Here is a 14,031-nt window from a genome sequence, read left to right as displayed (position 1 = left end):
GACACACTCCATAGCAAATGGAATTAAAATAAGAGCCAAAAATTATGCTACAAAAGTTAATAATATTGTAATCAACCAGAGTTACCAATATCTTAAAGTGTCATAGAGGGTGTATTTTGCTGAAAAAATTAATATCAGAGAGAATAAAAAACAAGAGGACAACAATTTCTCTTCAACAAAAACAACAAACGTCAACCGTATAGATGTCGCACAATGCCTCCAGCTTTGGTATTACTGACCTTGCGGTCGAAGCGCTGTTTTGATAAATTGTTTATAAAGGCATCGGCAGTTATAATTTCAAATTGTCTGCCAAAAAATTTAATGGAATGAAAACATTTATAAAAAAGAACATTTGTTACTACAAAGTAGTAAATCCTATTTTCTTTACGTTTCGTAAAGTCAGCAGAGAACTGAATTGGGTGACGCCGACGCGAACTGTATCATATTTGAGAGAAGCGCCGACAAAAACTGTATGATATTAGAGAAATTTTCCTCATGGGTGCCACCTACTGACACAGTTTCGCTTCACAGTTTCGTTCTCTTGTGTTTTTATTCTCTGTTTATACAAAGGTCCTATTTCTCAATGTGTTTCTATTATTTATCGTGTCGATAAAAAGCTGATCCCATACAAAACAAAATTCTAACCGGTGGTCTATCTTCCGCTTAAGTATTAATCGGAGAACGAGAACGGATATAAGCACACCTCATGTAAGAAAAAACAAGCGCATATAAGAAAATTTTATCGAAACACAGCGTCTTGTTGGTGCGAAAAATATTTAATGGCTATGAAAAATGCATTTCTCTTAATTGTTGGTAATAAGTCCAATATAAGATCAGGAGTTGGAAGAAATAGAAGTAGAGATATCACACATATTAGGAACAATTTTCTTATATTAATATGCATGCATAAAATAAACTTTTTCGTATAAAGAATACACTGTAAAAACTGTGAACCCACCAAGAAGAAAAATTTTGGTTAATTTTAGAAAATTGTGACTAAACAGTATTACAAACGCTGATATCACGCCAATATCACAAACACAAGTAAATATTTTTCGAAAAGTTCAAAATGGATTAGTTTTAAATCAATTTTTTCAATTGTTAAAGAAAATTTGGTAGTTTGGAGTTCAAAATTGGAAAAATGTCTTTAGTGCCATACGAAATTCAGGAAGGGCGTATTTGTAGCAAAATTTACAAATTTAAAGAAATAAATCTGCATGTTTCATTTGCGTATATGGTTTTCACGGTTTTTAGTTCATTTAACTAACGTACGCCAACAATTATTAGAGTAAAGGAAACTTCCTCAAACATAATAATTCCATGAACTAAAGTAAAGTTGAATTGGCTTTAGTTAAATAGACGGTTTACTTTTTTTAGTGTATAAGAAAAAAATTTTTTTCTGATTTTCGTATATCCATTAACTAATATGCTTTCAATTTTTAGTTTTTAACTAGTGAAAGACTAATTTAGTACCCGCTTTAATGTTCAATACCAAATCCCAACCATTCTTCGCGTAAATGCCACACAGACATATGGTAATAAATTTCGATGCAATTAACACTCTGGCAACACTTTTTACGTTTGGTTGGTTCTCTTCGCATCTCTCTTCTCTCAGCAGAGACACATTAAAAGCCGGTGGAACAAAAATTGACGCCTTCAAACAAAAATATGTTAACATCAAATCATTCGTTTGTGAGACGTGATTCGTGTTTGTTCGTCAACGGAAACCAGTCAAACAGTTTTTGAATTTATTTTTCAACTTCCTCCCTCTCTCTCTTCGAACACCTATAATATTAAGTGAAAATTACATTAACAAAAATACACTAACATAACAGAAAAAGAGTTATTATTATTGAAATACGTGCAGTAGAAAGAGGAAAGCCAATTTGTAAAAAATATCAAAAAATAAGAATTGAAAACTTGCCATAGTGACAAAGTGAAAATTCTAAATGCATTAAAATAACCAAGATGTGCACCAGTGATGGTTCATTCCACATCGGTTGGTAATGGATGACAAATCAAAGTTTTGTGGTTAAACTCGAAACGGAATCCCCACAAATAAAAATCGTCGCGAACGATGAGCTATTGAAACTGAGTTCTCATTTGCTCGAATCTTCCCCAGTCACAGAGAGTTGTATTACGGAATACCCCACAGACGCGAAAAGAGGAATGAAGCAAGTACTTCGAAAGGAAACAAGGAATAAAGTGAGTGACAAAAGTGAATGTGTGTGTACAACAACATAAATAACGAAAATCCCCAAAACATAACAACCAAAATGTTAGTTGTGTATAAAAGCTACAAAATTGCTTCAAAAAATTTTTGAGAAATATTAAAAAAAAAACAAAATTAATAACAATAATAAATAAACAACAACACATTCACATTTAAGAATCATCACCATCATTGCCTTACCCCAAGTGTTTCTTCTGGGCCAGAGCTTTAAAAAGTCAAAGCTTAAGACGCCAAGCAACCGACATTTAAGACACACAATGTATAAACAAAGCTTGTTAATAATTTTTGTGATTTCTCGTTGTTTGTCTGCGATGCAAAGTTCTCAAAACCAGTCAAACAAGTAAACTGGAAAACGAAAAAATAAAAAATTAAAAAAAAAAATAATTTAAAACAAAAAAACAACCTTATACCCAGTCAAGCAGCCAACTCACAAAAGCACATCCAAAGCAAAACTTTGGTCTGTGTACAACCACCTTCTACAAAATCCATTTCTGCCAGCAGCGGAAAGAAACGCCGTGTACGAAATCAAGTCTTTAAAGGCGAATCATATCTATCTACCTCCCTCCACCCCTCCTTATAATCTGCCTCACACGTTCGTCCCTCTGGCATATTTATCAAACTGGAGTGATTTTTTTTTGCTTTTTCGACGCCCACTTGAGCAGCCAACAACATTGGGACACAAATGCATTGTTGTACAAACTTTGCTTGTATACATTGAGAGAATCCTGAGACCTTCCGCAAAGGTCCCCTCTCCCCCCTCCTTGGCCAACCTTGCTTTTTCTGGTTTTAGTGTACCGCGTGTACTCCCCAATTGCCGTGTGGTCTTTTCAACCACCCTGGAAGGTTGCCAAACTCCATCGGGCAGACAAAGAATAGTTGGCGTTTTAGTTAAAAGTGGCATTTTATACTGAAGGAGCTGAACGTCGTTGGGTGCGACAGGCCGTTATGGGGGTACTAAGATGGCGCGATCCTGGATCGCGCATATCTGTCGGCGGCAACACCACTAATAATCACACAAACAACAACAATAATAATCGAGTTGAGGTGAGTCGCAATGTAAACTTTTCAGCACCACAATACCCCTTCGCCCATGGCAAAATATTGCGAATCAAACATACCTTAAACAATTTCGAACAATTGTAAGTGTGTATGTACGAATGTACGTTCATGTGCATTTATCCACACAAATATCTATTATAAATGAAATTTATTGAATAAATATTGATCCCGGATATCACCGCCAAATTCTCGAGGCTATCAGCTTTCACAAATTTTCTCTTAATCAAATTGCTAACATTAATTGTTCTATATTCCCTAATATTCTAAATCGTCTATAGATGCACCTTAGGTACCGCAATATTTCTAAAATATGCCAGTGCACCGAAATTGCTTGATGACAATAACTAATGTTTCTACACGGACGAAAAAGACTGTTTTTCATATGTTTGGGTGTAAAAATTATATGTTTGGAACTAAAATTTTTTAACACAATATTTTTAAGTGCAAGCATAAACTAGCATAACATGTTTGGGACATATATGTTAATATGTTAGAACATATTATGTTTGGGACATAAAATGTTTATAAATATAATATGCTTGGATGCAAACATATATTAATTTAGAAATAGCCTATAAAAATATATGTGTGTAGAAAGAGAGGCCTAGAGAGTATGCTGCAAATAAAATAATGTAAGTAACCAATTGGCCTTAAAAATATATATACACAAAGAAAATTTCATTAAAATGTTTTTCTACCAGTGTATTCCTGAGGTGAAACATAATATGTTTTAACAATACAAACAATATTTTGTTTGGACCAATCCTGAAAATATATATGCTTGAAGCAAAATGTGCTTGGGGCATATGTTACAGAAGCGATTTTTTTGAGGGTGTTTAATTGTTCAACACAGAATATAGAATTTTTCTTTAGGAGTTTACACTGATTTTCAGTGCGACTTTCTAAATATATATTTTCTTATAAGAAAGAATACTCCGATAAAAATACAAAATTGATTTAACATAATCTAGGTAAAATTTCGATTGCAACCTAAATTCAATTTGATTCAATTTTGACGAAACCTTATGCAAACAAATGTAAAATCGATATAAATATTTAGTTTCTTTTTTTACATTTATTACTAAAATGTAAGAATCTACACTCAAAGAAAAATATTCTAAGACAAACGAAATTCCTCTTTCTTATAAACTATTTTCGTTGAGAACAAATAAACCTATGACTAACGATGCAACGACTGTCTAAAATTTCGTCCCTCAGAAAAGAAATCACTTTGTTCAGTGTAGCTCATTCATTGGGTATTGTTACATTGATTAGAACATAATATTTTAACAATTCTTCTATCTCAAGGATCTAGATGCGCTAGTATTCGGACGGATTAGAGAAGTAGGCATATTCATGCAAAAATAAATTCTTTCTTTCAAACGCAATATTAGACCAACGAAGTTCGTTCAGACAATTCGTGCTACAGCCTCAAAAAAATCGCTTCTGTAATATATACCCCAAACACGTTCTGCTTCAAGCATATATATTTTCAGGATTGGTCCAAACAAAATATTGTTTGTATTGTTCAAGCACATTATATTTCACCTTAGCACTCTTAGAAAAAAAAATTAATGAAATTTTATTTGTGTATATATATTTTTAAGGCGTCAATTGGTTACTTCCATTCTTTTACTTGCAGCATGTTCAATAGGTCTCTCTATTTCTAAACACATATATGTTTATGCATCTAAGCATATGATATTTACAAACACCGCCACCGTGGTGCAATGGTTAGCATGCCCGCCTTGCATACACAAGGTCGTGGGTTCGATTCCTGCTACGACCGAACACCAAAAAGTTTTTCAGCGGTGGATTATCCCACCTCAGTAATGCTGGTGACATTTCTGAGGGTTTCAAAGCTTCTCTAAGTGGTTTCACTGGAATGTGGAACGCCGTTCGGACTCGGCTATAAAAAGGAGGTCCCTTGTCATTGAGCTTAACATGGAATCGGGCAGCGCTCAGTGATAGGAGAGAAGTTCACCACTGTGGTATCACAATGGACTGAATAGTCTAAGTGAGCCTGATACATCGGGCTGCCACATAACCTAACCTACTTTATGCACATTGTATGCTTGCACTTAAAAATATTGTGTTAAACAAATTAAGTTCCAAACATATAACTTTTACACCCAAACATATGAAAAGAAGTTTTCGTCCGTGTATATTACATTTTTATCACGAAACATCAAGATGTGTCATATTTGGTTGTCTCGCCTTAAATCTTATTCTAACCCACTTATCACAATTTGTGAAAACTGGAGTATATAGAAGATTTTAATATTTTCGATTGTGGAAAATATACGCTCCGAAAATATGGGAGTCGAATGTTTAGATTAATTAAGTGTTGTTATCAACACAAAATTCTGTTGTGAACATGATAGTAATACACTGAAAAAACAGTGAACCCACCAGGAAGAAAACTTTTGATTAATTTTAGAAAATTTTGAATATTTTTAGAAATTTTTAACTAAACAGTATTACAAGCGCTGGCATCACAAATATTTACTTATTTTTGGATATCACAAAAATAAGTAAATATTTTTCGACAAATTCAAGAAAATTTATTAGACATAAATAATTTTTTTTTCACTTTTTAAAGAAAATTTTGTAGTTTGAAGGAAAAAATTGGAGTTCAAAATTGCAAGAATGTCTTTAGTGACATACGAAGTTCATAATGGACGCTTTTGTAGTAAAATTTACAAATTTGAAGAAATAATGAACTATTTTATGACAAATACGAATTTAGTAAATCTCTGTCCTTAACTTGTGTATAATTTGTCCCGTCTTTTAGTTCATTTAACTAACGTACGCAAAAAATTATTAGAGTAAATGAAGCTTTCACCAACGTTCATGAACTAAAATATAGTTAAATTGGCTTTAGTGAAATAGTGAGTTTTAATAAATAAGCGTAGAACAATCCAAAAATCACGTTGGTTTTTTTCAATGTCTTCGATTAAGCGATCACATTTCGTTTGAAACAATTTTGAATGTTTTTGTTTTTTAATTTACTAATTTTTTAATATTTACGGAAGATTGGCGAAGAAGGCATAAGGCCCGGCCCGTATGTTATATTTGATGGGAGATGATGAAAGCCAATACACATAATCATGGACCATTATTGTCATCATTATACGCCGTTAACTTGGAGAAAATTTTCTTGGCAAATTCATTAAGAGTTGTAACAGATAGCCCAAGTACTTCATTTCGTAAGAATGACTCTTTACAGCCTACGCACCACACTTAGCAAAAGGTGAGATGCAGCAATCGCAACATTAACCCCTACCCCAACATCTTGATGATTTTAATCGCTGTAGCCTCACAGAGAAATCCATGAAACTTTCTCTTTTGTTTCATTCCGCGTCGTGACTTAATCTCGAGTGATTCGCTCCAAAATAACAATAACAAGTTTCTCTTGCACATTCATATATGTGTGTACACATTTGTGAACATAAATATGTACATTTGAACAGATTATTCTGCTAATAACTCTGTATAATAATATCAATATTCCCTCATTTCGATATTCATGATGCTTGTGTGGCAAACAATGGATGCATTTGTGTTGAAGTGTTTTCTGGAGATTGGGTTAAGGGGCTAATTAATTTACTAACCAGCTCTCCCTTATCCCGCATCCAGATATACATATGAACGTGGTATGTACATTGTTAGCTCTGTTTTCCTGCTACCGCAATCTGGGATAAAAGAAATGAAAAGTTGTTTAATCATTTTCACGCCAAGTTGGTTTGCCAAGCAACCAAAACTAAAACAAAAGGCAACCACCTCCAGCTGGATTCTTCGCCGACAAATGCTTTCCATCATTAACGCCCTTCTCAACTCAACTTTTCCAAAGGTGGAGAAGAGGTGCACATCGTTCATCCACTTGTAATAAGTTTTTCGAATGAGCCATGCCCATTTAAAGATTTTATTGTTCGTCCATGGCAACTACTCCCCCGTTCACTTCCTCCCTTACTAGTGAAAATTCTATTTTGGTATATGGATATTTTTTACAAGTCGCGAGAGGAACACACAGCCCACCTTCCCCTCACCCCACCCATTCAACCACTCATGATCTCTTCACGCACGCACAATTGTTTTATTCGTCCATTGGATGTGTTTGTATTCAAAATAATAATTATTTTTCTATTTGTTGTTGTTTCTATCAAAGAAATTATTTTACGACATTTTCGCTTTAGGAGAATACTGTGTGCATGTGTATGCCTTTATCAGTGTCACCAATACCCTTGTGAGCACTGTGGCAATTTCATAATCAATCTCTTCATATGTATGTTTGGTAAATCCATGTAAGATTTGAAAGAATCTTCTCAATGTTGTTATCAACACAACCAGCAAGGGGCCAGTATCATCAGTGGATGCGGTGTTAGAGAATTCTATTACCAATTTTCGGTTTCTCGACAAGAACATATTTTGAACATTTGCCATATGCTGTGTGAAAGATTAAGGAAGGTTATGGTGGCATTGGTGTTATTGGAATAGCATCCGAGATACTTATATTGAATTTGATGGAATTTTTAAGGCCTTGCCCTTGAAGGCCTTCCCTCAGCAGAGCTATTAATAAATGTAAATAATTCGTAAAATTATTACTTATTTAATTGCTAACTTGTGAAATCTGGCTAAACTACAGTTCAGATTTAAACCATGCATCTGGTTTAAAATTGAACTGATGTACCTAATATTGGGTATTGATATCTGAATGATAATTGAATTGCACATTTACAACGTTCTTTCATTTGAACTTCATTTGTAGATTAATACAAAAGATGAAGATAAAGTTGTTTTATTTGAATTTATACATATTGATCCAAACAGCGCATTAAAATAAATAAAAATCTGATATAAACCTTCTATCGGAGAAAAATTACTATTGATCTTACCAATTGGTCTTTGCCAAATGTATTTTCCATTTTTCTTCAGGTATTCAGTGTTGGCTAATTTATCCAAACAATCGAGTTTGAGGAATTCCGGCTTAACAATACCGAAACACAGTACTATAAGATTCGAAACTTTTCATAAGGTTACCTGGATAAGTATCTTCCTATATTGCTTGTCTTTGCTTTTGGTCTTTTTACGCCTCCACGTCATCTACCTACCTTATAGTCAATGGTGCACGAATGTATTTATGTATGTATATATAACATTAATATATCAATTGTATCTGTGTGTGTTGTATATATACACAAAGATACATTTGTTTGTACTGTCATAGTATCTACGTGAGGGCCTTATATACCAATCAAACGATTTCAACACCCAGTTGAGCATTCATTTATTATAAATTTACGTACTTTTTTTGTACAATGTCTTTACGTGAGTACATCGCACTATCCTTAGTTTTCCCCTTCGATGTGTCTGTAACAAAGCAACGACCAGTACATTGGCGTACGTTCCTCTATCCACCCATTCAATGCATAAATATTTATTTATTTAAACATTTTAAATTTCATTATGCCAAAAGTAAACATGAAATTGATCACTTCCACGCCAATCGCCCACCATAAACAAACTGCAACAGCAACTACAAGTCATCTACGCTTTGGATACGTAAAAGTCGATGTGGGCCTTATGTCTATCCTTAATTGATATGGATGCAGAAAATACAAATCGAGTCATATGACACTTAAGCTAAGGATGATTTATTTTTTATTCACAATAAAAACGTTATCGAATTCATAGAAAATTATAAGAATTTAACTAATGTCGTTTCTGTAACATTTACATTAAATGTGATCAATGTGAAGTTTTCTGGTATTACCACCTTTCATTGAACATCAGAAATTGATTCAAGTGTATGAGAACTTACATCTACTTCAAAAAAGTTCAAACAAGAAGATCATTTTATACCCAAATGCATATTGTATGCATTTCCATTTTCTCCTATACACCCCCTATATTATTTCCTTGGATGATTGTGTACTTATTCGAACAATCAAAATCTATATGAGAAGGGAGGAGGTGTCAGCTCACAACGTGTTTTGAATAATTGAATATTTTCAATTGTTGTCTTATAAGTTTCGTTCACACATGATTACTGAATAAATATTTAATTTGTGTGGTCGTTATTTATCCATGGACACAACAAAAATAGGTCTAATAAAATGGCAAGCATTATATTTACACTTTTTTTGTCAATACCATTGATGACCTCATTAAATGTATGGGGTGCCGCTGAATCGAAGTGTTTGAAATGTCGCATGTGCTTGTTGTAAGAAACAAGTAATAGTTATAGTGGTAGATAGTTATTGGAAGAATTTTTCACCATATCTAGATTATATACTTCATATTAATGTATTACCCCTTTTGAAGGGTTTGCAGGACATTGTGGTGAAGAGTAAAAGGATTTAAAAGTATTACTAATCTACTCCAACTAGAGACTGTAATCCAAAAGAAAAAGGCCAAACTTTCTGACTTGAGTCGATGTTGATAGAAATCCGATTACTTGAAGAATCGATTTTTAACTGTATGTACAGAAAAAATTTAACGTTTTCAAAATTTCATTTTATTTTTCTCATATTATATTAAAGAAAAAAGCCAACCTTTCTGAATTGAGTCGATGTTAATAGAAATCCGATTACCTGAAGAATCGATTTTTAACTGTATGTACAGAAAAATGTTTACGTTTTCAAAATTTCATTTTATTTTTCTCATATTATATTAACATAAAATGATTCCGGTATTTCGCAGGGAACTTCGATAAGTGCTTTTTCGACAAGCTAAATGATAGTTCCCATCTATAATCGAATACATTCCTAATAAACTATTGAATATAAAGACTCATGTCAGTGCAAATTTTTAATGAAATTAATTAAACTAATTTGGACTAGGCAATCGTCATAGGATTAATCGTAATGAAATAATAAAAATATATAAGAAAAGTTCTGGCTGTCAGTTTTTTAATAATCATTATTTTGAGTTATCAATTTGACACAATATATACTTATTTTACCTTTATCTTAACAATTTTGGAGTTAGTTCTCCACAATTCCGAGGCATACATGTGGCCATGACTTGGTGATGAGCAACACTAGATGAAACATTCTACAGATCCCTTAAAACTCAATTGCGTCGCGCTGTTTGCGTGGTATATTTTAACAGAAGCATATGTACAAATAGACGTTTTTATCTTGCAGCTGCGGTGTTAATGCAAAGCCTTATCGCTCTCTGATACTAAAGTTAAAGAACAATAGGGAGCATTTAAATATATCTACATGCCTAAGATTCCATTTATATTTAGATCTTCTTTGTTAACCTTTGTTTGACCAAATAAGACATTTCGTCACTTTAAGATAATAAAAAAAAAATTACTTGTGTACTTGAATGTTTTTGGTTCATAAATATTTCTGCCATAGATATGGAATTAAGGTGAAGGTCTCTATCTAAGAGGTGTAATACCGCGCAAGGTTGTTCAAAAATTATGATCCTTGTTTTAGAAAGGATGACTGACTACTGCCGTCCTTGATATAAGGTATAGTCAGTCTAAATAATTCTGGTAGCCTAACCATTTGAAGTTTGTGTAAGTAAGTAAGTATATAAAGATAAAAATGCATATATCCAACTAAAGCAGTTGGAGTTTTTTCTACAAAGATTTTGCATCCTTCCTTGTCTATAAGAAAAATAACAAAATGTTTTTCAACTATATAACAAAGCAAACATTGGTATAGGTTTGAAGCTATTAGACCTTCACGATCTGTATATTTGAATAGGCTTCAAACTTCTCCCAGTTTTCTCAGACCGTACATTTTTAAAACTCAAACTCAGGTGACAGATATATATTTGTGTGTCTTACACACAATGGCCATTCATATGCCTGTATCTGCAGACACATGTATTATTAACAATTATTCCATAATATTTTATACACACAATCATTTCCATTATACTAATAATTATGACCAAGACGTAGTTGAAGTTTATGGACATTTGTCTGCTCGCCGTCGTAATTTATATGACAACCAATGGGTGTAGATATCCAAAAAGTGTATGCACTATTACTTCACAGAAGGTGTCCATTTTGGAATATTGCATGAGGATGAGGTGCTCAAATCGAAAATACTTTTGCATTTCCGGCCATAAAATACACCAAATGACAATTGGTCAATATTGGCGTCGCATGCAGTGTTGTAAATGAATATGTATGGAACAGAACCAGACCCTTGGAAAATATCCCAAAATATCAAAATCAATAATCATTAGCCCTAAACCGACATCAGTTGACTAATGATTTTATTTCTTCCTAACTGTTTTGCTAGATCTTACGTGTAGCTGTAGCTTAACTTCTTAGCAAAACTCAGTGTCATTTATTCGTTATTATCGAGGTGGTATTGAAAAAATAAAACCAGAAAAACACAAACACGATTTCCTTTCCAATAATTATGCTTAATACCACTTAATTACCAACGTCAATGAATCGATGCCAAATACTTAATGGTTGTTGGTCTTTAACGCTCTAGGCGCTAATCTAAAGCACAACACTTTTCAACTTACATGTATGGTCAACTCTCCATTGTCTACTTCTGGTCGATATCTAATTGTTGGGGTCGGGCGAGCATTTAAAAGAAACTGTTAGCGACCTCAATGGCCCACCGAAAGGAAGGGGGAGTGCCACTCGAGCCGTAGTAAAATATGAAAAATCGGTTCTCCCCTCCCCAAAAGGTGGAGTTGTTGGCCATGTTATAGGTTTATAACAACAATTTAGGTTGTGATCTAATTCATGCTGGAACAGTTGGAACAGTTTTTAGGTATTTCAGTAAAATTATTTGCTAAATACAAATTCAAGTAAATGGCAAATATTTTTCTCAAGTTCTGGCTTATTAGAGGAATAGAGACAATAAACAATTAATAATGAGATGCATTTTACAATTTATGGACAATATTAAAATATTGATTTTGATGGTATGTCATTATTCAATACGTTATTGCTGGAGTATGGCACAAATACGATTGGTTTGCAATTTTCCACTGCAATACCCAGATATTTCACTGAAAAATTTAGTTTTGCATGACAACCACCTTAGGCAGAGATTTGTGGAAAACCCTTTATCTCTATGTGTTGCCACATGATGTTCCGACTATCGAAAGAAATCATATTCGTCCAACAGTCTACCAACCTGTAAACTTCAGGGAAAACTGATTAGGATCGCTATGAATATTGAAGCGGTTTTTAGAGTCTATATAGCTCAACCGAAAGATGTGGGAGTTAATATTGAAAACAAATTTACGTATTTTAATTAACGCTCCATTAGACTGCTAATAAATGAAATGTGATTTTTGGAGCTCTAATATAAATCCGCTTGATGTACCCAAATATGGGTATTGAGTGACGTAGTAACTCATCTTGCCAACAACGCGTATAAAATGAGATTTTTCTTCTTTGCCTTCCTTCCACTGGGTTATTTCTGCTAATGACGGCAATCACCATTGTAAGACTCATTAATGAACGAATAAATGACATCGGTGGAATGGATGGGCAACGGAAGGGGCCTACTCCGAACGAAAGGTGAAATTATCTCTGTTTTTTGGAGGAAGCGTTGATATGAAGGCGGTTTGTGAACAATACTCTATTCAATTAATCGGTTGTTTGTTATTTTGTTTTTGGCTGGAAGCTTTTATGAAGTTTCACGTTTGGTTCGACACCATGATGCAACAGCTTACGATATCACATCGCAAAGAAGGGGGAGTTTTGGCATTATGTCATTCATTTGTGTACGCACACCAATGCTGGGGAATTTAAGATGAATCCAACAATTCAGTTTTATTTTTAATTGAACCTTTTCATGGCGTAAAGAAAGAGTTGCCCCAGGTAATTGGCCATGGGATGGGCCATCACCAAGCATTTGTAAAGCAGGAAGTAGTTGTGTCGTTCTGCAAGGGGGAAACTTTCAAATCGTACCAAGTGGGAGGGGGAGATAAAAAAGAAAATAAAATGCTTTTAAAGATTTTCATGCTCGTTTCATGCTGAGGTTGCAGTTAACTGTGTCGCCGGTGACCCAGAAAACTTTCTTTTCCACACAGCCCATGTGAAGCAAGCAATTATGAAGAATGTAACAATGATGATGATGATCACACTGGATGACGATGTAGAAGATGACGTTAATGCTATGACGGCTTTCTTCTTCCACTCTTGGTTAAAATCTTCGTTGTGTGCTCGAGCCTATTACACGGATGTTATCTAAGCCAACACTGGCTGAATGATTGACGCACCTAACTATTCGCGATATCTTATGGAAAATCTACGTTATGAGTCTTATGAAGCTTCTTTGTATTTAGCAAATTCTAGCGGAGATTATGAAATAAGTCTCATGACTTGTTTGCCGGATTACGGCTTTTGTCAAATAATTTGCCTGCACTTGTTTTGTCGCAAAACCAACACCATTGCAGCCATAACCACCACAACCACATGGAATAAGTAGTGCTACTATTTTGTTGATTGTTGGAACTTTTCGAGTTGTATAAAATCTTGCACAATTTTCCTGTCATTCTCCTTTGGCTGTATATTCAGTGCCTCGTAGTATCAGATACTTAACGCTAGGATGGATGGATGGAGCCCAGGTCGTCGTATGCATGCAGAAGAACCAAACAAAATGATTAAAGAAACACCACAAAAATCGCTTGCAACAAAAAAGAAACTCGTATGCAAACAGAGAAAATTGCAAATATTTTGTATTTGCATATATGTGGACAGACATACAGATGGACAGATAGACAGACATAAAACTGAAAAA

At 34.0% G+C, this 14,031-nt stretch overlaps 1 protein-coding gene across 9 annotated transcripts in view; it reads left to right on the top strand.

The window, feature by feature from the left end:
- The window catches only part of RapGAP1 (Rap GTPase activating protein 1), a 93,675-nt gene that overhangs the window by 55,875 nt on the left and 23,769 nt on the right, over window positions 1-14,031 (top strand). The window contains exon 1 of one of the 9 annotated variants that reach the window (XM_075298000.1): window positions 1,688-2,205. The exons of 7 other annotated variants lie outside the window; for them this stretch is intronic. In XM_075298000.1, coding sequence (XP_075154115.1) covers window positions 2,011-2,205 — 195 coding nt within the window. In that variant the 5' untranslated portion in view covers window positions 1,688-2,010. Of the gene's footprint in view, window positions 1-1,687; window positions 3,278-14,031 lie in introns of those variants that run through there. One more of the 9 variants, XM_075298001.1, reaches the window with a different exon arrangement.

This window comes from Haematobia irritans, chromosome 2 (genome assembly GCF_050003625.1).
Source record: "Haematobia irritans isolate KBUSLIRL chromosome 2, ASM5000362v1, whole genome shotgun sequence".
Classification (NCBI taxonomy): domain Eukaryota; kingdom Metazoa; phylum Arthropoda; class Insecta; order Diptera; family Muscidae; genus Haematobia; species Haematobia irritans.
Note: the sequence above shows the minus strand (reverse complement) of the source record. Positions and strands in the feature narration are given on the sequence as shown.